General features: G+C 44.4%; 1 protein-coding gene across 4 annotated transcripts; it reads right to left on the bottom strand.

Moving 5' to 3' along the window:
• Nucleotides 1-2,267: 2,267 nt before the first annotated feature.
• On the bottom strand, nt 2,268-25,697 carry ubp1 (upstream binding protein 1). 4 transcript variants are annotated; one of them, XM_083777130.1, is made up of 15 exons: nt 24,389-25,697; nt 17,874-18,025; nt 16,513-16,589; nt 16,093-16,198; nt 15,265-15,371; nt 14,674-14,826; nt 14,384-14,494; nt 13,266-13,373; nt 11,934-12,043; nt 11,151-11,226; nt 10,498-10,591; nt 9,886-9,976; nt 9,188-9,306; nt 8,477-8,671; nt 2,268-8,022 (listed from the first exon to the last, which is right to left on the bottom strand). In XM_083777130.1, exons 1-15 carry the CDS (start codon nt 24,502-24,504, stop codon nt 7,985-7,987), a joined length of 1,653 nt encoding a protein of 550 aa, XP_083633256.1. In that variant the 5' UTR covers nt 24,505-25,697; the 3' UTR covers nt 2,268-7,984. The 4 variants fall into 4 exon arrangements, with proteins under 4 accessions (XP_083633256.1, XP_083633257.1, XP_083633258.1 ...); XM_083777131.1 differs by having other exon boundaries at nt 11,151-11,208; XM_083777132.1 differs by lacking the exon at nt 13,266-13,373 and having other exon boundaries at nt 24,389-25,696.
• Nucleotides 25,698-26,484: the final 787 nt, after the last annotated feature.

Below are 26,484 nucleotides of genomic sequence, written 5' to 3'. Positions count from 1 at the left end.
TTCAATAGCACCCCCCCGCCTTATGTGTCCATGTGCATGAGTGTGTGTGTGTGTGCATGCGTGTGTGTGTGTGTGTGTGTATGTGTGTGTATGTGCACATGGCATTTAGTGATGTCCAGGCATCATTAGCTGGTCTGTGTGTCTCAGTATAGCTTTGTTTAGAATACCTCCAACCTGTGGGGCCGGTGCTGATAGACGGATCCGGAAGCGTGCGTGTGTGTGCACGAACAAAGACAGCTGGCCTTGGAGACGAACTGACTTAGCACAGAAATGTAGTCTTGACATAGAATATTGCAAATATGGACTAAAATGGATACCACATCAGCTAATATGCCAGACTAAACCCCGAGGAACAAGTGCAACTCTGCTCCTGTACGGTTCATCGGCTGCTTGCACAGCTATCCTTTTTCGACACTTGTACTTTTCTATTTGGATTCATCAGTGTACATTACTTTGTACTTTATCTCTTTGACTTCTCATTTTTGTATTATCTTCAAATAAACCTTTTTGATTAGACCCAATTGTTTTTACCTCATATCTACTGGAATATTGAGATTCCTCGATAACATACTGTTTTGGTCCTATAAGTAAGCCAACTAACCTACTCGTTGTGTTTGTGGGAATATTATTGTCCACTCATTTTGTATGTTCGTGGCAAAAAAGGAGAAAACTGTCCACCACAAGCCAGCATGGCGATGGCCCCTCATAATGATGTACCGTGCATGTTCAAATCATGTAGCCTAGATACATTACATTATGTTCGACCTTCCAGACAGCACACGCTATAAAAATGCAATCCATTATAACTCTGTTGGTTTGTGAGGAGTTGCTGTCGCCCTGTGGACAAAATGAGTAACAGCAGGCACACATGAAGTGAATTGAAAGTCAGCATCCTACAACATTTGTATGCCGAAACACAAAATAAGTTAGTTGTTAGGAATAGGACCTAATAACGTTTCATCACTGACGGCATACTCGGTGTATGTCTTTTCAACTGTGAAATGTGTGACATTTGTGACATAAGGTGAACATTTGGACAAATTTGACAAGTAGGCCTATAAGTCAATCACTATGTAAATACTATTGTGTGAATGTCGATCCTTGGGTCAGGAGGTCATGGTGCTTATAGAACGACGTCATGTTTCATGTACATGTAGTTGGCCTATAAGTGTATCGAATCGATTGATTTATTTGTCTTTAGGGTTTAGCATCATGCTTCCACGGAAGCCCAGAAAATATAGTAGCGGTGTAAAGTAGCCTGGCTATAGCTCTGGTCCATAGATCTAATGCCGTTTAGATATAGAGGTTCCAAGCGGAGCTAATGACGCTATGAGCTTTGTTGTGACGGGATCTCTATTAGTGTTGCAGATTACTCTCTTACCCGCAACAGAACCACCAACAGAACACGTACGGTCCAGGTCCACTGACTCGTCCTTTTTGCTGTCTTGCATGCTCATGCTGCCCTTCAGCCATCTGCTGTCACATCAGCAACACCTGCTCATTTATGACTGATCTGGGAGAATGAGATGTGGTTCCACGTATTAGCACATAGGCCCATCCTGTAAATGTAGAAATTGAATGCGGTGTTTTGAAAGTATTCTACCAAAAAAAAGGGAAAAAAAGAGCTGTTAAAGGACCACTTCATCACTTTTCAACCTATCTTCAAAATATTGGCTCTCCCATGGCCTGAGTCCCATGGACTGTGTAGAAAGAAAATGGTGGTATTTTATCATGAACATTAGTGAGGAACAATTATACGAAGGTAGGCTATACCTATATGAAAAGTGGTGAAGTCAAGTGGTCCTTTAACTTCTAACCTTTGGTCCACCCATTTCTGGGACATGTTAGAATGGTCCACATGGTCCAGTGAGAGGGGAAATAGCCCATTGTGGGAGTATGGGATTTATTTTTCTACCACTAAACCTGGGTGAAATTCACCCAAACACCTGCCTGTAGGAAAAAAAAGGGATGTGGGCAGGGAAACAAACATACCTTCTATGTCACGGTCACTGAGCATCATGAAGCTACCCATGGACGCACCCACCTCAGACATCAGCATTATGAAAATCACAAACATAATCCAGTTTAGTGTTCTAGAGTTAATCAATGAAAATAATTGACTTGTGCTTGTGACTAAATAAAGTTCTTCTTCCATTTTCTACAAAGGAAACGGTACCACGTGTTTTGGACATAGGCCTAAGTGGTTTCCGCTGACATTGATGACATGTACCCTTCTTCAAGAACGAAAGCAAAAAGCAGACAAGAAAATGTATGAAATCATTTATTTCCAGTAGAGGTGGTTGTGTACATCTCCAGCATATACGCTACTGTGCACATAAGCATCATCATCATCAAGAACATTAGGATGTACAACAAATTGTGGTCATCTCTCCTGCTGTCTCGCACACACAGGACCTGTGGCTCTGTGGGGGAATCGAACATGTATTGTGCACTGGTATTACACACCTAAAAAGGCAGATCTACTGCGACACGTTGTGAGCTTATAGATCAGCCATTTCCATGATGCGCAACCAAGCATAAATCAGGCAAAGAGTGTTGACTTCCATCACTCTCAATTAGTTCAAGTACTCAGTAAATTTCAGTCAGTAATGGTGTTGATTTACTGATCTTTGCTACCATACTGTAAGTGCCTGTGTTTCATCCCCCAGTATAGCAACAGTCCTCTGGTGTGAGGTTAGTAGCCTCATCTGTAACCTCCAAAAGTCACCACACTTTTTAGCTCTGGGATTTGGTTGCATACGTTTATTACCACTGGTTTGAATTGCCGGTGGATTGGGGCCGTTTCTTTTGGTAAACCATCCCGGTCGGTCATGTGAATTCACATCATCACTGCAGAGCGTTCTGGCCCCAATCGCTGGGTGGGAGTGTTGCAGAAACCAAAAGTGGAAGAGCCAATCGGCATCTCTGAATGACAGGGCCCTTGAGCAAAGATGCAAATTGGCTTTTCCACTTTTTGGTTTCTGCAAAATTAAAGTGTAACTTTGTTTGCTGTTTTAATACGATTTAGTATGAGGCTGTGGGTACTGTGGCTGAACAAATTACATAACACGCAACACAAAGTGTTGCTTTTCGTAACATTTTTGTAATTTTATGTTGTGCTTGCTGTGCCAATCTCCCAAATGGTTTTGTCGAACCGTTATTCTCTACAGTTTAGGTCAAAATGAAGTGTGTCGTTTATATTCAGACATCCATAGGATCATGTGAATACATGCATTATGATGTTGGAAAATGGGTTACAACACACCCCTAATTCCACCGGCACCTCAGACCAGAAATGGTAAACCTTATGTGGCCGAATGACGTTGTCGTTTGGCGACTGGTGAGTTTACAAGATGGGTAGAGAAGTAAAACAAACCCAAAAATAAATAAATAGATGTAGATGCTTTTTGTTCCTCCTCTCTTAAGTTTTGACATTATTCTGATCAGGTTATTTGTTTTTTTAAATAAAAAAAGTGAACGGTGAAGAAGGGTGATTTAAACTTAAGTTGCTCCCCGGTTGTAATGCTTTGAAAAACAGCCAATCTAAAACCTCGGATCAGCTATTCTTTGGCACACAACACGGTGTGCGACCAAGTATAGATCGGGCATGATGTTGTAAGGACTAGGGAGACTATATACGGTTCAGGTTCTGTGGTGTTCAGTGCAGACTTGGTCTTTAAGGTTGTGGAACAATAAAAACAAAAGTTAAAGAGATGGGATTTAAAAAATATCCCCCCCCTCTCTCATTCTAACCCACATCTTCCCTCCATGCTCTTCAATACATGGGCAAACTAAACACGGTTAATATCACCATGCCGACAAGGGGAAAACAAACTTCATGTGACTACAGGTAAACAATAGTTAATTAACAACATGAACCCAAGCATTGGGTGAACAATAGGGTGAACATTCGGCCAAAAAAACAAAAAGGCCAACGAACAATCGGCGAAAAGAGCTCACTACAAGCTCACATGCGTCGGGTAGATCTTGCCATTTTCGCCCCATGACGTACAGCGAAGTATATTATAGGGTTTATTTAAGTGGATACGTCTGCAAGAAGGGAAAACGACAGGCGTCATGCACACGCAGTCAGTCTCACATGGTGTGTGCACACACACACACACACGTTATACACTGTTCAACCCAGAGGGACAGTAAAATGTAAATTAAAAAAGTATTAAGTAACCCATATGGCAACTTTCAAAACCCACAGTTTACGTTAACTTCAGACGGTAGCAACACAGTGCGTCAGGCCAGTGTTCACTCAGAGGACCCCACAGAGCTTGCAGGTATTAGACGTTTACTGTGTGTGCCGTCATTTCTCCACACCTACGGTTTGCAGCGTGAACGCAGAGCGCTGTAATGTGGCGTATAAAAAAACCCATTTATACTTAGTTGCATCATCAGTTCCGTGCTCAGTGAATAGCAGATCTACAAGCTCACAAGGCATCACGAATGTGATGCGTTGTGAGCTTGTATATCTGCCATTTACTGCATGCAACTTAGGATAAATGAGGCTTTAGCGAGCGGATCGTGGAATAGCGGGGGGTTGGTTAATTAACACCTTGCATGCAGAGCACGTGCAGTACAGCCTGGCAACAAAAAAAGGGTAGCATTTAGCAAATCGGGCTTCAAACGGGGTTCCCACACATTTTTTGATGAACAAAATCAATAGCCAAACACTATGTACCAATCATTTTCCAAAACATTTGATTAAATTTCCAGGCCTGGAACCCTTTAAAAATATATATATTTCCAGGAATTTCATTAACGTGGGAAACCTGTTCAAAACTACCCTGTCAACCTCAGATAAATCCCCACTGTCCTGAACCTGTTTGGTCCTTGTTGGTGTGGGTTTGAATGCTCTGTATGTAGCCAAGTAACATTATATCGTAAATCGATTAAAATCGGTGACAATTTAAATGGCGATTAAATCACAAATTGAATCGAGATGCAGACAGCAGCGGGTGCATAAAAAAAGAAGAAAATACAGGATCTTTGTAAGAGACAATTAAGAGAATAAAAATACGGGTTTTGTGTAAGAAAAATAATACATTATTTGTTTGGAGAATAATAAATCATGAAAAATCATATTGTGAACCAAATCACATTGGGTGAATCGTTATTGCCTATCTGTATGTACAGGCTGCATCCTCAGCTCATTTCATTTACCACAAAGACTGCTCTAAAATCAACATTTGGTCAAAATGACACAAATGCATAAATAATGTACTGCAACTCGCTTTAAACTTGCTTTAAATCCCCTCTAGTCAGGGTCTCTGGGTTACTCGTTAAGTGTTCAAAATAGGTATGTACTGTCTGTGTACTACGTGTGTAAAGCCTGATTTATACTTGGTTGCATGCTCCAGAAATAGCCGATCTACAAGCTCATCACGCCACAAGCTCGTAGACCTGTCGTTTCCGATGCGTTTAATGCTAAATGAGAGCTACAAGCCCATATGGCAGTGGTAACCTGTCATACTTCACGACAGCGTCCACAGAGAGCCTCAACTAAAAACTATAAAAGCTGTAGCAGTGTAGCTCCATAAAAACATATCGTATCCGTCGAGTGGAAACCTTATATATATATATTCTTTTTTTTTAAGAAAAAAAAGCAAAAGTAGCAGATCTACAATGTTGTAGATGTGCTACCTTTGGTGTTTTTGTGTGACGCTGTAGTATGATCAAGTAGGGCGTTCATTTACGAAAATAAATATGGAGAGATGATGTTTCTGCCCCGACAGCAACGATATGTTTTGAACAGAGTTCTGAGAGAACACGATCAGGTATGACTGGACATCTTCATGTGATGATGAGAGCATGAGAGACGGACAGTTTGAGGCCCGTGAGCCACAACGTCCAGAAATCTGTTTTCTAGGTCTAGGACAGCGATTCTCAACCTGTGGACCAAGTCGGCCTGCAAAGATTTTAATGATAATATAACATTAATATCTTAACCCAATCTGTGCCAACCTCGAGATATCTCATGAATAGCTAGCCATTTAATCCATCTGTGCCAACCTCGACATTACGAGATTTGATTAAAGAGCACACGCCCATGCACGTGGTTATTAATAGTGGTTTTTGTGCTCAGAATGGGATAAAGTACCATGTTAATAGCCTAATAAAACATGAATCTGAGGTCGCGCTAAGAACTTCGTCCACGCGTTAGTACACAGCCTGGAGTGAGGCTACACTACAGATATCACTTCCGGGTCGGGCGGATGTGGCTCTTCTTCATTGCTTATTTCGCACATTTCTCTGGCACTGGCCTCACGATCCCACCTAGAGGGCTGGGCAGGATTGTGTAAAACAAAAAATATTATATATATATAAAAAAGAAAGAATTTCTCTAAAACCCTGAAAATTTGTTTTCATTGTCGATACCAATAATGAGGAACTTAAAAGTACAGTAGTTCCACTGATCCAAGCCGGAACAAAAACAATCGATCATTTAAAATAAACATTCTCTGAAAATGCAACCATCTTAGTCAGAGATGGTTAAGCCGAGAAAACAATTTCAAGACTTTCTAGTGGGCCCAGATCCAGAACAGGTTGAAGACCACTGTTCTAGGATGCTGTGATCGGCGATCAAAAATCCAGACACGACTGACCGTCAGTCCCTGTCCCCAAGTCCCCAGGACTTTTGAGCAATTATTTTAATGTAATTCCTAAATGTCTGACTGTACCTCGTGCCGTTTACATTTCGGACAAATAAAGTATTCATTATCAATGTCCAGATACACCCGACATTAAAGACTACACGCGTACATACATCACACAGCAAGCTGCCATTAAGAGCCCGACCGGTGGGGAATGAAAATTAAACCAGTACGTTTTTGAAAGAAATTATAAAAACTGGTGGGATTTTCAAAAATAGCCCATGTCTTTTTTTAATTATATATATACACACCATATATATTTTATTATTACCTATAATGCCAAGTTCAAAGTGGTTAAAACTTGGGACAAATTGGCTGCATGATTGCTGATACAGATGTAATCCAAAACGTCAAAGAATTGCCAATGAATCAGCCAGATCGACACCTTGGAAAAATAGGGATCGCCATCACCATCGCTTCCTTGTAATATTTACAACTTTTAGCAAGAAGCACTGTTGCCACTGGTTTTCACAGCTGCCATGTTAAAACTTCCCCGCTGGTTGAAACGGCAACCAGGAAGAGTTCTACTCGGTTGTGCACAGTGTCGCACACGTCAAACAGCCCAACTAGATCATCTAAAATACACTGTCTCTCTCATGCCGTTTTTACATCCTACTGGGTCCCCATGCCCCACCGGGACTCATCTTAAAGCCAGGTGTGAACTAGCATGGTTAAAGGATTTCTCAACATCTGGTCCAGAGCCCACCAGGGTTACAGACCAGTTAAGGGTCTAATTAAGACCCCCTGGGTAGTCCCTGAACCCCACGTTGAGAAGCAGTGATCCAGGGAACACAGAACAACAACACAGCCCAATGCTCAAAACGCTCCGCAGGCAAAGCAGCTAGAGGATGCCTTCTCCCATATATGTATATTATATACTATAAGTTGGCGGATGGAGGTCATTTGTACTTTTACTGGCCTTTGTAGGGGTTGTGTTGTGACTTGGAAGTCCCCCTATATTTGTAGGGGACTGTTCAAACACCCCTCCCCCACAAAAAAAAAAAAGAAAAAAGACAACAAAAAAACGACATAGCTCATCACAAGTGCCGCCTCCGTCAGTTCCTTTAAAAACTCACCTCCCTCCTCTTAATGGTGTTTTCAATATGAAACAATGGACCCACCCATGTCAGATTCTAACATTTACATGGCTTAAGCTCAGTCTCTGTGCCTTTATCCGCCCCAACCACCTGAACAATGGAGAGAGAGAGAGTGAAGAGGGAGGAGATTATGTGTGTGCGTGAGAGACAGAGAGAGAGTCTTCTGCTCTGAAAACAAAGAGGATGGAGTGTTAGTGATGTGGTCAGCCCTTCTCCTCCTCAATGCTACTTCAACACCAGGTGCAGACCCTCTCCCAATTCATCTGCAGGGAGAGAGAGAAAGGGAAGTTGTGTTCAGTTCACATCAGACCAGGATCTATCGAGCACCAAAACGTGGTGGATTTATTATGTTACTCGTTGAAAACCTTGCATGACCAAAACTGTTACTTTTCAGGAAAAACCTATGTTCCAGCAGATCCAATGTAGCTCTTGTTAATATAACCTTTCATTGGTTAAATATTTATAAAACCCACAGACAGGCTTTCAAATTTGTGTGTGGGGTCCCTATTCTGGGCATGCCATTTTTGCTATATTTTGCACAACGCTGTCAAATGACAAAGTATAAAATAGGCCATTAATTTATATATAATAAAAAAAATGACTGCAGAAAAATGCTAGGCCTAGTGGCATTCAAATGTAAACATCCAACAAGAACAACTACAACAGTAGAACATTAAAAGACAGCCAGGTTATAGGTGGCACATTGCGGGGACTCACCTTTCAGAATGTGGATCAAAAAACAGCTCTCGTCGGGCAGGTTGTAAACCATCTGGTCACTGAGCAGGATGTGAATGCCGGTGGGACCCTGGCGGTACACCTGGTTGATGTTCCCCAGTGGAAGGCTGCACACGCTGGCCATCTTACGGATGAGCTCCGCTGCTGTCAGCTCCTCCAGGTACAGAGCATGATACACTGATAGCACACAAACACCTGGATTAATATGAACCGCAAGTAAAAACAGCGGCGTAAAATCTCTCGCAATCTCATTTTAATTAACCAGAAACATACATTTTGTAACCGAAACCAGCAACACTTTAGTTATGATCCGTGAATAAAACTTGTTCCCGCAATCTGGGAAAAGAATCCGAGATAACTAGTTTTTGCTGAAACGGTTCACTGCCGCAGGGACCCTTTCCGGTTTATCGATCGCCCAGCAATAGAGAGGTATTCGGACATTAGATCAGAACACGATCCAACTTAATTCATTAAAAACCTAAAAACTCGTCCTCTCGTAAGGAGTAAGGACATTGTCCTTGAAGTGTCTATTCATCAAATTCTACTATATGGAGTATATGGTATATACAGTACACACTTGTGGGGACATTTGCCCCTCACAATACAATACTACTAGTACACAAACTACCCAGCGTGGTGCTGAGATACACCAAACCCACACATGCGTAATAGAGGCAGAGAGAGCTGTTGTACCGTATAAATTGGACGGGTTGGTGTGGTCTCCATTCTCACTGTTACACCGTCTCTCCAGCAAGGGGCTCTCGGTTGCAGACTCCTGACAGACGTACACCGTCAACCTGGGACGCACTGACCTGTGTACACAACACACACCCCACAGGGGTTAAGAGCACTGACCTGAGATCAGATTCTAAAAATGTCTTCTACATTATGACAGTTTTCTGACTAAGCTATGTTTCAAAAATAGCAGACCTACAAGCTCATAGCACGCCACTCGGTGGCTATGAGCTTGTAGATCTGCTATTTTTCAATAGCTAAAGCATAACATAATGCTAACACCAAAAGGGGTTCCTGCACAAAATGGGTTAAGAGCAATAAGCATTTTGTGAGCAACACCATTAGCCTCCATATCATATAAGCCAGCAGTTCACAAGCTTTTCTGGATCTCGAAAAGCGTTTGCAGCCCCAACCCATTGCCTTTTGGGGGCGCAATATCCACACAAATAGCCATGGGTCCTCCCAGAATAATTTAGTTTAGACTTGAACTCATGACATCTCTCGGTCCGACGCGAAGAACCAACATATCATCATCAGATTCTAAACTCACACCACCTTGCTAAATTAAGGGACCCCTCTTGGAAGAAATGCCCGATATTTTGGAGAAACCCTCGTTTCTAGCAGAAAGTATCTGTGGTTGGTTGTGGTCGACCCACCTGGATTTCAGGGCGTTGTAGAGCCTGATGCCGTCTGCCGGCCCACAGATCTGGACCAGGTCTTCTCGTGTCAGCTTCAACAAATCAGAACCTGCACAGGCAGCCAAAAACAAAATATTTATTTTATAGAACAATTAACAATTATTTATTAACAAAATGAAATAAAGATAAGGGGATATATTACGGCTGCACAAATTGGTTAAATTAATACCAAATAATACTGTCTAAAGAGTCTGTAGTCAAGTTATTTTGGGTACAAAATTCCCTCTCATCTATTAATTTCCCTCCCATCAATTCAGCATTTTATGCTAAGCTCCATACAGTATCATGGGAAACCAGTGGTTCTCATTTTTCTTTTTTGCCCATAATTCAGAGTGTACAAATAGAACCCCTAGTATACAAATCGAACCCCTAGCATACAAATGGAACTCAAAGCGCATCGTTGCGGGTGTGTGATGACAAACGCAACCACCTGTCCTGGGACTGGGACCTCACCATCAAGAAAGAATGGGACTGATCCTTTGAACCAGCCCACTCACCCACTCCCCCACCGCCCCTACACTTCCTACCGTCAAATCCCTCCCGTTTCTTTTCTTAAACTGCGTTGTGTACCTGAGAAGTGAGAGAAGAGTCGTGCGTACGAGTTGAAGCGATTCTTCAGCAGCCATTTCTGCGTGTCCTGTATGGAGGCGGTGGGACTCAGCTGCTGCAAAGTGCCAAAACACAGAAGCATCAATACACCACTGGACCACAATGGAAACAAGCAGCTCTGGGCTTTTTGTGTTATCTTTATATCATTATTGTATAACTGTACTTTGCAAAGTGTTAATAAGATGTATGTATACTCTCGAGTGACCAGACAACTATTCCACAATCTTCAAATGCTATATACCGTAGTCTGGAACTACACCTCCCGAAAGCTGAGATGTGAGAACAGAAGCTGTCATCTGTTCGTAATTTCAGTTCACTTCACAGAAATATATTTTAAAACATCAGAAATTTTAACATAAAATGGTAAGATATTTCTGATAAGCAGCAAGCCATTATACAGCCTTGATTATTTAGATTTATATATTGGGACACATTTGAGCGACTGAAAAGACATGATCCTTTTCAGAGCTTCCGTTGCGCCAGACTGTGTGTGATGGAAGCATTTGAACATTGTGGGAGGCAACAGTCTGGTTCACGAGACTAGAAGGGTGTATAAAACACGTGTTTGTTTGTTGTGTTGACCTTTATGACCCCCAGAGTGGAGACATACGTACCTCTGATGAGCAGAGGCTGCCAGTGTCAGCCACCTGGTGGTTGGGTGACGACGACTCACTGGAGGACGACAGACAGCTTTTAGACAAGAGTGTTGGAGAACATCAATGAGATGCAGAGTTTAAATGTACAGTCACACACACAAACTTTTGTATTACTACACATTTTAGGATGGAACCAAATGATTCGTTTCCATTTGTACTCTCTTAACCACCTTAAGGTGGTGTTTGAAATATAATAAAATAAAGTCTTAAAACCACCGGTATTGTCATTGTATAGAGGGTATGCGCATGCATAAAGTGAATGGGAAACCGAGTGGCAAATCGAGTGGGAAAGTGAGCTTAACATTGTTTAATGTCGTTTAATGCAATTAGATATGACTTTTCTGTTTGGATGCATGGGCCGTCAAGGCCAGAAAGTAGTTTTTAGACACTCAGTAGGCATTCCTGCATAACTTCCTGGTTTGATGATGACATCACGCGCATACCCTCTATAGACAAATCCACGGAGGGCTGCCCTGGGCACAGTCACATTATGCAGTGTCACATTAAGCACAGTTATACACCGCAGCATGGCCTACAGGGCGCCGCTCCGTCGATTCGTCTGTAGCTGACGTGAAGTCCACATACCAGGTCTAACGATAAAAGTGGTTCCGGAAACGGAACCAAATTCCAAATTTGATGGAACCGATTCTGGTTCCCCAGTGTTGTATCTTGTTCCTGCAGTTCCAGATCCCAACTCTACTCACAGTCACTAGTATAGCAACACACACACACACAAGTTACCTGTCCAGTACGGTGGAGGCTGTGTAGGTAGAGAGTGGGGCGGAGGTGAAGGAGGGGCTATTAGCTGCCTGGTTGCTGCTGACATAGGCGGTATCGGGCCACGGAGAACACTGGGACAACACACACAAACACACGTTCATAAAGGCCACAGTTACATGTGTGCGCTCACAGACACACATACACACAGTCACACACACACACACAATAGGTGCGTTCACACCGGACGCGATAAGAATCAATCGCTTGAATCGCAGGAGTGGCGTCACAACTATTCAACTGTCATTTTGGGAATCTGGTGTCTGGTGTGTGTTGCCAGTGAGTTTGTTGAACACAGTAAAACAAGCGAGCACAATGCTTGTTTACCAGGGACAGGCAATTCTCTCTTACTAGAACCATTTACCAAGTGTTGAATGAATCTCTCAGAAAATCCACACACACAGCAAACAAACTAATTCTCCAACTCCAACATTGGATATTTGCTCCATTTGCTTCAGTGAAAACCGCTGAACCGTTGAACATTTTTCAACTTGCACAATTTGCGCTTGCACATAGTGAATTGTGTCACTCAATAAATTGTTAGTGTGTCCGGTGTGAACATACCTTGACTAACCAATCAAACTCTACACCTCATTGACCAGGGGTCCCCCAGGGGTCTATGTATACTCCCTTCCTCCACCCCCCCCCCCCCCCCCCCCTCTACACCAAATCCATTTGCTAAAAATAGCCGATCTACAAGCTCACAACATGTTACCAGCTCAGTGGCCTTGTTATTTTGTCCGCCCTGATATCGAGGTCAGGGTACAATCCCCGGCCTGGTCATACCAAACACTATTAATAATGGTACCCAATGCCTCCCTGTTTGGCACTCGCATCAAGGTTTGGGGGCAAGTCCCTGTGAGTGTGACACTAGCATCATCACTTCTCTATCAAGCCGCCTCACACTACAGAAACAGGAGATAAGCTGTGGGCCACGTGGCTTGGAAAGGCCACTTACAAGCTCCCGACACGTTATCAACTTGTAGATCGGCTATTTGACGCAAATGTTCTCCTACTGCGACATGCTCAGACTAGGGGCTCTAGCGCTCCTGTAGTGAACACAGGACCAAACTACTCTGGTACTAGGAGAGTGGGGGGTGGAAAGGGTGGTGGGGGTAGGGGTGTTTGGCAATGGGGGAAAGGAGACCTTCCTGCTTAAGAGGCAGCATCTACCCCCACATCTAGTCTACAGCAGAGGAGAGCCTAGCTAGCAGCCTACCGTACTTCACCCGTCTGTGTGGATAGAGTGATAGGTGGAGGAGGAGTGAGTATGAGTGGGACAGAGCAGGTGCTTACACTGCCTCTCTTGGCCAGGGAGTCACCACAGTCGGCGGGCAGCGTCCGTTTGCTGGACTTTTTCAGCTCGTGGTCGCCTGCGTCCTCTATGATGGGCTCAAGCCTCATCTACACACAGACACACAGGCACATGTTAGCCAGCCAGCACTGCACCGCGCCGTGCACACAACAACACACACACAACCAACACGCACAGGCTCTCCGCGCACTCCTTCCCACCCGGACATAATAAAACACCGACGCCTGCTATGAGTGTGTTAATGAACAAACAATTGGAAAAACTTAAAACGCCGGAAATGTAAAATGTAACGATTTAAACTAAATTAGCATCACCCGGCCTATCGGTCTGGTAGATTAAAATGAAAAACATTAAACCTCAAGTGTAACTACAAGTGCAATGTGTTCTGCATGTTTTTGCTATTTAAAAACATGCCTTATTATTATTATTATTATTATCGAAGATTGTCCAATTTGTAAGATCGAAATTTAAATGTAATTTATGAGCCCTAGTGTGTGTTGTCTGTCTGTTTGTATGTGCGTCCCTCCAGTCATGGCAGGGAACAGAGAATGGTTAGCGGAGAGCGTGGTTTCGTTTTAGAGCGTTGTGTGTGTGGTGTTGTGTACATGGGCTTGTGGGACTGTGCTGCTCTTTTGTGCGGTTTGCTTTTTGATTGTTCCCTGGCTGGAGCTCACAGGCATCCTTTTCTTTTGTGAGGGAAGACAGAAAGACATAGAAAGAGAAATACAGACAGAGAGAGAGAGGGGCGGGGACTCGGGGAGTTGTTGCAGATTGTTCATGGATTAAGCTGCGAGTGAGGTCTTCCACACCGTTTAATCCATAACGCAACATCTCTACTCTTGTGTTGTTGGCTTTGGATATTCAGAAAAATACAACACCCCTCCTCCTAAACTGTGGGGTTACTGGGGTATCTGCTGTCAGACTTGCATGCTCCATATGCACAGCACTTCTGCAATAAGTCCTAGAGCTGGTTAATACTAGAGCCATACTACAGTCTTTCAGACCAGTCTTCAACTCAGATCTAGGGGAGAGGTCTGGCTGGTTCTGGTTCCTTGTTCTCAACAGGGTGACGGGGGTCTGTGTTTGAGGTCATACTGACCTCTGATAGGATAGTGGTGTCGTAAGAGGGCTGGTATTTCTCCTTCTCCTGAGGCGAGCGCTTCTCCATCTTCTCCCGGTCAGTCTTCTGCTTGCGGTCCGCCCCCTTTGGCTGAGGGGAAGAGGAGGAGGGGTTAGTGAGTGCTCACACTGGACAGGGCATGTCTGGAAGAGAGGCTAACATTTTAGTCTAGTTTTGTGTTTTGTGTGTGTGTGTGTGTGTTTTTTCATAGTTTTAGCCGACGACATTAACACTGATGGAGAGGCCAGCTGCTTGGGAGTAGCTCTTACCTTGAAGACTTTGATTTGGCAGGAGGCAGAGTGCAGGTGCTCGGTGTGCTCCCCGCTGTCTTCCATGGTGAACGTGTCTATCTGGATTCGGAAGGGGACTCCCTTCTCCCCGCCGTGTTTCCTGGGAGTGAACTCCGTGCTGATACAGTGCACCTGGTGGTCACACGGAAGCACGAGACATAATGAAAAACGCCATTGTGTCAGCGGCAACTACTGTACATGTTAGAGCCGACACAGTCATTACATACGGTAATCATTAGGCCCGTCACACGCATTACATAATTGTCTAATCACAATTATTTGAGATAATCGTCGTCATAATCGTTTCCATGTTGAAAAATGTTCATAGATTTGCATTTGCATTTTTAGATCCAGCAAGGGTCAGAAGCTAGCCTGCATTGCGTTTATGGATTAAAGAAAATAAAACCTACAAGCTCATGTACAAGCTCACAACGCGTTGCGATGCGACATGTTGCGAGCTTGTAGATCTGCCATTTTCACTGCACGACAGGATTTCATAGGACACGTTCTATAGAATAAAAATGACTGAAACCAGTCGTGGCGACTGAGAACATTGATCCCTGCGTTTACCTGTACAAAGACAGAGGCTCTCTTGGTGATGTCCCAGAGGAACTCGGCGGCGTTGAGCGTCGAGGGGTTGGTCTTGGGCTCCACGATTCCCACCGACATAGGGATATCTGTCTCACACACGCACGAGTACACACAGATATGAACACCAAGCTGCACACATAAGAGAGTCGAGATCAAATCTGACCACATGATAACTGTGACATCCCGTTTTGAATGTGGTTCCGGAGTTGGGTAGCATATTATACCTCCACCTCCTCTCCACCTCCTCTCAATTCTAAAGAAAGGCATAAAAAAGGGGGTGTACGTGATCTTTCTGTGTTAAAATAACTGTACAGAATTGCAATCCGCCTTTTTTTTAAAGCGCTAATATGCATCAAAGATTTTTCATTGAGGTCCAAATATCACCTAATTGCCAATCCAGGCTGAAGGATGGAGAAAAGATTCTGAGAAAAATGCAGCTAAAGATCGCCCCCACTTCGCGGAATGAAATCGTCTCAAACACTCAATAGCAAACGTGATAATCAAAATAATATATAAAATTATCAATTAGACAGTGTTCTATATACAGCCAACAAGTTGAAGAAATCACAGGTTGAGGCTTTAAACTTGGCTTTTATGACATTTCAGAGACCATTCGTGTTTATGAAAGATGCTTCTAAAGTTGTATTCTGACTATTGCTAGTTTGATCACTTCAAATACTCTTTTAATCATAATAGAACTAATGACAGAAAATAGCACAAGCTTGTACATCTGCCATTTTTGGTGCGCAACATAATTTCATAGAAGACACGCTGGATTCTATAGAATCCAAATGAATCAAAATGTACCGATGTCCAGCAGACGATCTCCTGGGCGGTTCCACCTCCAGCCTTCCAGCTGCTGGTGCTCAGTGTACTGCAGCCGACGGTCGTGGAACACCACCCGGATTATGCTCTGCAAGCACGTGCACACACACACACACACACACACACACACACACACACACACACACACACACACACACACACACACACACACACACACACACACACACACACACACACACACACACACACACACACACACACACACACACACACACACACACACACACACACACACACACACACACACACACACAGTATTATGTATGCACCAAATGTTTACCAGTGTATTGTGTCTAAAAGCAGACTCTTCCACAATCCAGTGTACAGATAGATTGTTAGGCGGCAGGAGCATTTGAAAAATGTGTCAGCTAACAGTCTCACCTTCACCAAATTGTTCTGGAGGTCTGGTAACTCCCCGGCCTTCCGGTTGTCCAACATGCGCACCTCATAAGACTGGCCTGAGAAACAGGACGAGTTGAGGGACAGCGAGGGAGAACCATCAAGACATCGAAAGTGCATGTCAATCCCACAACACCGCTAGTAGCCTCTAAACCGTTAGTCTCTCTAACACGCAAATGAATGCGGAATCTCATTCAGAAAATGGCTGCGCGCCCCCTCGCGACTTTCCCTACTTACGGGACTCTGGGGGACGAGGATTTACTATTCTGTCCATATCGAGTTGCAACTCGAACGCAATGTTCAACACGGCAACTTGCGCGCTTTAGTGTACTTTATCTGTACTTAAACTGTACTTTATCCCCTTCTACAAGTAGGAGGGGGGCGTGACCATTTACTCAAACTATTCTGCAATAGCCTAAAACACAAGAGTGCCTACAATGTAGGCATTTAGCAGATCATCTTAACCAGAGAGACTTACACATGTCAAATCAATGTAAATGTCATAAATCCTAGTCAATAGTCACATAAGTAGAGGGCAAAGAGAACAGTTTAGTGCTTCAAAGAAACTATGATATCAGGTCAATCCTAGCATACTGTATGTCTAATAAGATCATGCAAAGGTCAGAGCTACGCTGGCATATGCCACACCTGGAGGAGCAAGCAGAGGGGCATAAACACACTGCTGTGAGGGGCTGGGTACAGAGAACCGATGCCAAGTTGCCAACATTTGGCCTATTTTCACTGCTGCCTATTTTCACCCCCACTCTGGCTTTCCATAAAGTAGCCTACTTTGTGCTCTTCAACGAGATAATCAACTTCTCCGCGGAGATCATGTTGGTCTGGAAGAACACAGCACTGCTCAAAGGGTGAAAGACCATATGTGAAAGACAGCTGCGAAAAATGGATCAAATCGACCCCAGTCCTAAAACTTTCCCCCTCTTCTTTTTTTGTGGCTTTCGCCTTTATTTTATTTGTTTTATAGGAGGGACAGACAGGAAATGGGGAGAGATGGGGGAGTGACATGCAGTAAATGCCGTCGGGATCGGGAGTCGAACTCGCGGCACACTGCGAGACTTGGACTACGGGCCAAGGTGCCTGGACCGCTGAGCCACGGCCCAGGCCGTCCTAAAACTTTTTATACGGACAGAATATTCGGCGGCAGTGTTGTAACATGATTGACATTATGTAAGGTTCATTATTTTTTTCCGTGCTCCGACATTCGTCCCGAAAAACGCATCCTATGTGCAAACACCTTTACTTTTACTTCTTATGTTTATCTACAAAGCACCTTTTTCTTAATTTTCTATATTTACAGCCAAGCGGCAGCGTTCTGCTGTGCTCACCTTGGTTTAGGTACGTGAGTGTCTCGTCGTGCAGTTTAACGGCGGGCGACGTGGCAGCACACATCACATACTGGAATGGAGGGTGTTTGGTCTCTTCGTCTGGAGGGAGGCTGGAGTCCTCCTGCTTAAAGATGGGCAGGGCCAACACGTCACTGGAAACACACACACACACACACACACACACACACACACACACACACACACACACAGAGACAATCAGTGGTGGACGATGACGGAGGACAGACAGATGGAGCTAAAACCCATGTGAAATGACCAGTCTGACTCTGTCGTCTCAAGACAGTGTGCAGCAGCCTACAGGTTCCCCATTAGCTTCCTTGGACAGTGGTCCACATCATGTAATGTCGTCGCTGTGTCAGGCAGAAACCTTGTTGTTGTATCTCCATATATTTCATCTTTTTATTGTGCAAGCTCACAACCCACCTCAATGCGATGCATTGTGAGCTTTTTAGATCCACTGGATCAGGACAATACCAATTTTCCACCCGACAGGGACGTTATACCAATTTTTTCCTGACTAATTAACTACAATGAGATGCACTAGCGTGCATTCCCTCGAAAGTGAGTTACTTGTGTTTGATTCTGTTAATGTGCACTTGTGAGCTACTGCCATCTACTGCCATCTCCATGTAAGCCTGCTGGCAACACGGCCATTCAGGCCTCTTTAAAAGGAATGGAAGGATTTTCCTGTTTTCTGGCAGATTTCCCCAAAACACATAGAAGCCGGGATTCTTCCCCATGAGCCCTCGTGGCTTCTTTGCATGCGGTGGCGGCGTGGCCGTGCAGGTAATTATGTAGTGGAGTGAATATGGAAGTGTTCATTTCCATTAGCAGTGGAATCAAGAGTATGAGCTACTAGTGCCTAAACAATAATATACATTCTGCAACAATGATGACAACAAATGACAAATTGACATTAGGATCACGTTCAGTCGTACGGCAAATGACGTAGAGTGAAAAAGGGAGAGTAAATAGGGTTTAATTTAATATTAAGTGGTTAATATTGGAGTGAGTCCAAAACTGAATTACTCAAGTGCCGTTATTCGATGAAATTGACACGGCGGCACTTAAAAAACATAAATGGCTACCTGGAGGACAACTTTCCTGTTCTATCACTGACCAGAGCAGGTTATTTTAAAGTTAATTTAAGGATTTACGGTCTGCTCTCCTAGCTGGATAATGTCTTGCTGGAGGAGGGGGGGGTAAGCAGGGCAGAACTGGAAAGGGTATATGATTATCACTCATCATGCTGGAGATGCAGTTTAACATAAGCCACTTTACAGCAGTAATGGTGTGAAGAGAGGAGACGTCATTAATGCGTGCTTATCTTTTTTCCCCCCCTTTATTTTAACACGGCAGCAAAACAACATCTGTTGTGTGCTTTGCTTTTACACAGCATGCCGGCGTTGCGGAAACTGAGGCGTGCACAACAGCATTAAGCATCCAGTTCTGTTTAAAGATGTTGTGGGTAGATTTGACACATTTGCAACTAGAGGTGGTCCGATCAGGTTTTTTGGGACCGATCCCGATCACTTCTCACGATCAGCCGATACCGATCTTGTGCATGAGAACATTTGAAAAATTCCGAAATAATTATGTCAAAACCCACGTCAAGACTGTTCCCGTGTGTGTGGGGTATGTTTAGGCCCGTCACAAAGATGCCTAGCAATATTATACTATATATCTGATTGACTTTAAGTTTTATACCACAAAGATCGAGGTATAAAAGATGGGTTTCTTGGGCACCCGCTGGCCTCGTGGTCCAGGCGCATGCCACATATAGGCTCTGGCCTGACAGCACTTTGCGTGTTCGAGTCCCGTTCATGACGACCTTTGCTGGATGTCTCCGCCCGTCTCTCTCTCACTCTTTCCTGTCAATCTTCACTTGTATCTATCAATAAAGGCAGAAAAGCCAAAAACAAACAACAAAAAGAAATAAGTTTGGTTTCTCCAGATCTGGTAAATTGGCGATATCAGGTCATATGGAGTGAATACCGGTATCAAATATTGATCGCCGCCCAGGCCGTAGCATAACGGTCTGGGCACCGGACTGGTGATCCAGTCGCGGTGTGCCGCGGGTTCGACTCCCGGACCCGACACGGCCTTTACCGCATGTCATCCCCCCATCTCTCTCCCGTTTCCTGTCAGCCTACTTTCTATCCCTTAAAAAACCAATAAAGGCGTAAGCCACAAAAAAAAAATCTTTAAAAATAAAAAATAAAAAATATTGATCGCCGATCGATCGGAGCGCCTCTATTTACAACTACTGGCCTTAAAATGTAGTAGAATTCAGTCACAGCTGCTGGTACTTCCTTTACAGAGCAACAAAGGCTGCCTGTTATTCCAAGTAACTACAGTAAAGGTGTTAACCCACTTGTCCAAAAGATCATTCTAAGCTCACATAATGTAATTTCACTCTCCCTTTCTCTTTCTGATAAACTCACAAAAAGAGAGGTGTAGACTTTTGTTAGCTTCTAGAAATCTGGCTGAACAGCAGGAAGTAATCAGAACCATCAATTTGTTTAGTTGTAGTGGGTTTCATTCCATATACTCATGCTGTTTTTTGACATTTTAGTTATCTACATTAAACATTGTAAAAGGTATTGACTTTATTTTTCTGGTTATTTTTGAGCGTTATACACGCTTTGTGTGTATGACTGTCTGTCTGAGCGAGCACGGAATGTGCTCATATGATTGGACATCATGTTGTTGACATCAGCAGACGTCATCATTGTGATGAAAGGCACCACTCCCTCACACAAGTGTGATTTTTGTATGAAAGGTGTTATAATACATTTATAATTATCTTTAAAATTAAGTCTCACAAACCGTTGTGTGCTTAAAGTAAAGCACCTGTTAAGGCACATGCATGCATACTCCATTTCTTAGGAGATAACTACTCACAGCAGTGGTTGGGAAACTACAACATGACGTCACTGGTCACTGGTCACTTATCACCGCGGTGATAAGTGACTCACCGCTCACCCAAGTTGGGTGACCCAACACATCTCTCCGTGCTTTCCTTTAAGCACACAACGGTTTGTCAGGGGAGAACTGAAGTTAGTATTTACCTGAAAACCAGTATAATCAATCTGTGTGCTTACTCAACACTTGAGGGACCTGGCGAAAACTGTACTTTGCGGTAGAGTAGAGCAGCAATTTTGAATGGACTTCCTTGTCTATCGTTTACTCAGTCTTGATACAATTGATTGTCATTGTTCTGTTCTCCTAATGCCACAGTTAACCAACATACCCTAACCTATCAAGATGTTAAAAATCAATCACTGAATAACTATTACCTTGTTAAGCGGCAGCCCTCCCAGACATGCTTCAGCTGCACTGACTTGATTATCAATCCATATACTGAGTGACCAATCTACATGTTTTTGCTTTTACGTCTGGACACTAGGACAGGCTTCAGGCACGCCTCCTCAGGAGACTTGGCTCAGATCTGAACCCATTTGATTTGGCGTTGGGAACCCGTTGAGACCGCATGCCCTTACTGACGTCGACCCCAGGCAGGCAGGGTTCAAACCCACAACCTTCCATATGAAAGGCATATGCTAACCGCTACACTAGGGCGGGCCCCATACTGACCAATGTAAGTCTTCTTCATTAGGCCAATTATGTAGATACTGACCAATCTACGTAATTGGCCTAATGTCCGCTGAAGACTTGTTGGTATGCATAAAGCCACACCAGGGTGAGAGAACTAAACATCACAGATAGCAATCAATCATAGATAAGAAACCAACTAAAAAACACACACTTTGTAGTTTGTTGCCCTCTTGCTTGGCAGGTGCATGGACACCAGCTTGTCCTCAGGTCACCCTGACAAATATTGCATAAGTGTCAGGGAGTGTGTGTAAAGACCCCAGACTGCAGCAGTGTAGCAACGGTCTCCAATCCATGCCAAGGATGGAAGGAATTTGGACCGTGGTGTCACACTAATTGAAGCACTCCGTTACTGGCAAGTCTGTGATGCCGGCGTTTCTATAACCAAGCCAAAGCTATAAACATAACGTTGACAACTATAAAGCCATTCTTCCAATACCTCTCTATGGACCATTTTCCAACTAACACTCCATGTCAAGCCATGGTCTTTCAAACCCCACCCTGCATATGTTAACTTTATTGAGTCTCTCAGCACATCACTTTCTCTCACACACTAGCTAATTTATAACCCTCCCGGGGTGAATGCCCTGCTGGTGCCAACCACAGGGTGCCAGTCACAGGGCCGCAGCCCTGTTTATCCCTGCTGCCCAGGAAACTGCATCGGCTTCCTGAAACCCGAGGAGTAAGCTCCGCTGACACCCAGCGAGACATTCTGTTCCTACTGTACCCACCTCGCTGCTGACGGAGTCACTCCAAACATGCCCCCCAATCAAGACCCTCACTCACACATGCACTTTTCTCCCTCTCTCTTCCAACTAATTTACACACGATTTAAGTATTGCTAAACTCATCAACTATCTGTGGACTCATGTGGTAGCCTGCGTCACATGCACATTAAAAGCAGATGGCTGGAGAAGCCGCTGATAAGAAGACAGCTGCACATCCTGGGAACTTCTCACCCACATCACACAAACATGACCTCCCTGTCCTCTCACAACATGACAGTCAGTAAACAGCACACAGAATTAACTGGTTCAGTAGATGCTACAACAGCCCCCACCCACACATATAATGGAATTCCAGACAAACACTGAACTAAAACCGCTTTAATTATTGTCTCATGTTTAGATGAATCTTCTGACCCCAGCATGACCACAAAAGGGAAAGGGATACTGCCCACCCAGACTCCCCAGAGTATTATATGGCCAGCTTATTTTTCCTGGCACATGTCAACTTGTCAGAGTAGACATGTAGACAGTCAAAAAGCGCAGTGAAGAGGAAACCTGTTCGGCGAGAAAGAGTGAGAAAGGTGGCGACACATGGACAAAGCACACTGGAAATAATCTCCACATTAACGATGGGCATATTTGATACAGAGCTGGTATTTGTTTCATAAGGCGGACACTGACTGACAATGCTCGTGAGACAATGTGTGGGTGATATCATCGTCGTACATCATCCGACAACCTATCGTGTGCCACAGGTGCTTATGGGAACCTAGAACCCTGCTCTGGTGATATAATGGCTCCTGTGAGGGACAACAACTGGGTCTCCCTTTCCTCCAGTGCACCAATAGTCTGTTCCTGTCTTCCCTACACCTGACTGGTTCTCAATGTGGGGTCCATGGAACCCTCAACAAAATTACTTACTTGTTTTGCTTTTTTGGGGAATTGTTGACAAATCTCTAATGGGGGTCACTGCTTTGTCCCTGTCAGAGAATCTTTTCAAATGGGTGTGCGTATCAGTTAGGGGGTCCTTGAACCACTGTCCAATCAACCCAGGGGTGTCTTATGTGCCAGTCAATAGTGCTGCTTAGCCCCTCTCGGAACCCTCCATAAAGCTTTTCTGAAATTTTGATGTTTTATGTAGGGTCCCTGCTCATAACTATATTTTCGTATGGGATTTCTGGAACGTGGACATTAATATTCTCTCTAAGATCGTATCTGCGGCGTTTGATGGCCTTTTTTTCTTTGAGTTATTCTGAATTCGTGAACTTTAAGTACCTATACATTCCGCTGCGAAGTATTTTTAATCTTTGTTTGACCGATTTGGTTGCTTTATTTCTTCTCGTTTGTTTACCGTTTATTGTACCGCCTCCCGGTGTGCGGTTGGCTTGTGCCGGCTACGTCCCTGCCTCTGATCTGCTGTCATAGCTATAGCGCCACTAGCTAGCCAGATAGGCGGTACAATGAGGTGTCAATAAACAAGGAAGGAAGAGAAGAATCAAAGCGACCAAATCGGTCAAACATACAAATCGGTTAAAAATACTTAACGGCTTCCGCGCCACAGGAGATATTCGCAGCGGCATGTATGGGTACTTATACTTCACATATTCAGAAACCCTCACGCGCAGACAGGCCATAAACACGCTGTCTATGTTTTATGTATGTCTGCGTACCAGGTGGCATGGTACTGCTGGAACAGGACCCAATGGTCTGTGTCATCAAAAAGTCAGAAACTTTAGTACCATTGGGTTCTGCTTGGAGGGCTAAGTGCTGCTAAGAAGATGCCACCCTAGCTGGCTTGCCTCATCACTCAAGAAAGACATCCTTGCTCTTAATGTGTGTGTGGTGGGGTTTTTTTGTCTTTGTCCCGAATCACGCCACCCTGGACTGAGTAGGAGAAATGTCTCTTCCCACATCACCTACAACAGTACCCACTACCCATACCACTAAAAGAATGGACCAACAACAAATCTTCCCAAACAGAATATTATGTGGGCTACACACAAACACACTTTAGTGCACACAAGGAGCAGAGGGAACAACCTGTACCTTCCATCTACTATTTGCCAAGTGGATATGACAGTGTTCTGGCCTAATGAACAAGGAAGAAAGCATACAATGCATACTGCATGCTAACACACTACAACATGCTCTGACCTCATGCTGTAGGCGCCGGCCCCCAGCTCCTGCCCGATGCCCGACAGGCTGGCATCGAAGTCGTGCACCAGCCCCGACTCGATGGCGGCGTCGTCCATCTTCAGCACCCAGGCCATGGCTCCCAGCTCTTTGTCCTCCGCCTCGACTCGGAGGGCCGCCAGCTTTGCTTCTTCGCTTCAGAGGGAAGGAAGGAGGAGGAGGTTTTGATCAGCTAGCGGCCAGGCGCACTGCAGCCGCAGCCCGCTAAGCTGAAGGTGGAACACGGCGAAACTAAAGTTAAGCTGCTGCTGCTGCAGCTAGCACGGCTAGCTCCTCCTGTGGAAGTGAGGCAGGAGGGAAACCGATAATAATATTCCATAGAAGCTCGACGCGGGTGTCGCCATACTGTCTTTTTATTGAGCGAGATTCCCTTTAGTACAATGAATCGAGGCAAGCCGTGCCGTGTCACTCACACACTGAAGTTTAGCGTCCACACACTTGGCTTGCTTGCAGGGTTATGTCGGTTGTGTCATCACTCAGCATGCTAACCGTACAAAGGAAAGCGTTAGCCCATACGGGGCTAGCGTTGAAGCTAGCGGGCCAAAACACACCGCTCCCCGGCAGACCACCACCAGGCTAGCTCACGGCGGTTAGCACAACAACAGAAAAGCCCCCACCCCCAGGAAGAGGCAGAGAGGCCGGGTGTTTTTATGCAGCGGCTGCGGCGTCCACCGCATCCCACCACGGTGCTGCCTCCTCCTGTCTGCCCGTGTGGCGGTGGTGCTCAGTTAGCATTAGCATCAACACAACTTGTTGTTGATGTGAGGACTTCACTGGAGGAGGATGAATAGAATGTATATTCCTCCTTTTATTCCTTCCTTCGCTTCGGCGCTGCTCCCCGAAACCGCTTTTCTCCTCTTTTCATCGCGGTTCCACCACCACCCTACTACCAGTGTACTCCATTTTATTATATCCCCCCCAAAACAAAATGCCACGGCTCCGGGAGATGCTGCCGTGTCGTGACGAACGTACGTGGTTCTTCTTTTTCCCCCTCCTTTCTCCTTTATTTATTTTATTTTTCAACGAGCCAAAGATGAAGTGCTGCTGTTAACGAAAGGCAAGGCAGCATCAACATGGCTCCACTCCGCCGACAGACACACAGCAAGCGAGAAGGTCCGTCTGTCCTGTCCGCCCAGCACCCTCTGCTGTCTGGGGGGAAGCCTGCCTCTGTCTGCCCCGCTGGATGGATGGATACTTCGTCCGTAACACGGTGTGAACACAGGCGATCTACAAGCTCACCACGTGTGGCGGACGCGGCGCTCTGTGAGCTTGTAGAACCGCTATACTGGGGGGCGCGGCACCGTCGTACGAGCGTAGCATTAGCATGTGGCTAGCAGCCAGCCAGCAGCCGCAGGGAGGGACGACGGGCATCGCTGGGTGGCGATTGGCCAATTGCACGGCCTTGCGCCGCGCGTGACCAGGGGCGCAATCGGCGAGAGGTGCTCGCTCGAGTACAACAGACACAGTCCCAAAAATGCCCCAATTAGACATTCAATTGATTGATTGATTCATTGAATCATACTTTAAACTTTATTAACAGTTTGCAGGAAAAAAAACACATTCAAGTACAGTTCAATACAAGGTCTGCTATTAGGATTTAAATCAAGGAAGCCTATTGTTGGCTTGTTTCCATTGGGATTGGGGTCCTTCGTCAAACATTTAATGACAAATATATCGAAATTATATTATAATAATATTATTAATATTATTTGAAATTAAGTAAGAAAGACATGGGAAAAGTTAACAGAAGTTCTCTGGAACTGGTGCCTTTCAAATGCAGACTGCAGAGACATTTGGTGATTTGTCGAGATGTTTCAAATTTCAGATTATATATACTTACACTACACTATTGTACCTTTCTTTAATTCATGGTCATTTCAGTGATCCCCTGACAATCTCTGTTTTGGTTAACACACTGCATATTGTTTAAATGTTTCTTTTATACTGTACCTGTACTAAGCCTACTTTAAAAAAGTATTCATGCAATGATGTACAATATACCATAATCAATTCTTTTGACATTTGGTTATACGTTTTTTACTGTTTTCCTTATACTG

The sequence above is a fragment of the Protomyctophum parallelum genome, assembly GCF_964188405.1.
Source record: "Protomyctophum parallelum genome assembly, chromosome: 1".
Classification (NCBI taxonomy): Eukaryota; Metazoa; Chordata; class Actinopteri; order Myctophiformes; family Myctophidae; genus Protomyctophum; species Protomyctophum parallelum.
Note: the sequence above shows the minus strand (reverse complement) of the source record. Positions and strands in the feature narration are given on the sequence as shown.

What these genes read in the sequence shown, in the direction of transcription:
- ubp1 (XM_083777130.1), bottom strand. Translation starts at nt 24,504, where the DNA reads ATGGCCTGGGTGCTGAAGATGGACGACGCCGCCATCGAGTCGGGGCTG. An exon ending in GCCAAATCAAAGTCTTCAAG is followed by an intron (nt 14,495 to 14,673) that starts GTAAGAGCTACT and finishes TCTTCCCCTCAG; the next exon opens with CCAAAGGGGGCGGACCGCAA. An exon ending in ACACCACTATCCTATCAGAG is followed by an intron (nt 13,374 to 14,383) that starts GTCAGTATGACC and finishes GTCTGTGTGTAG; the next exon opens with ATGAGGCTTGAGCCCATCAT.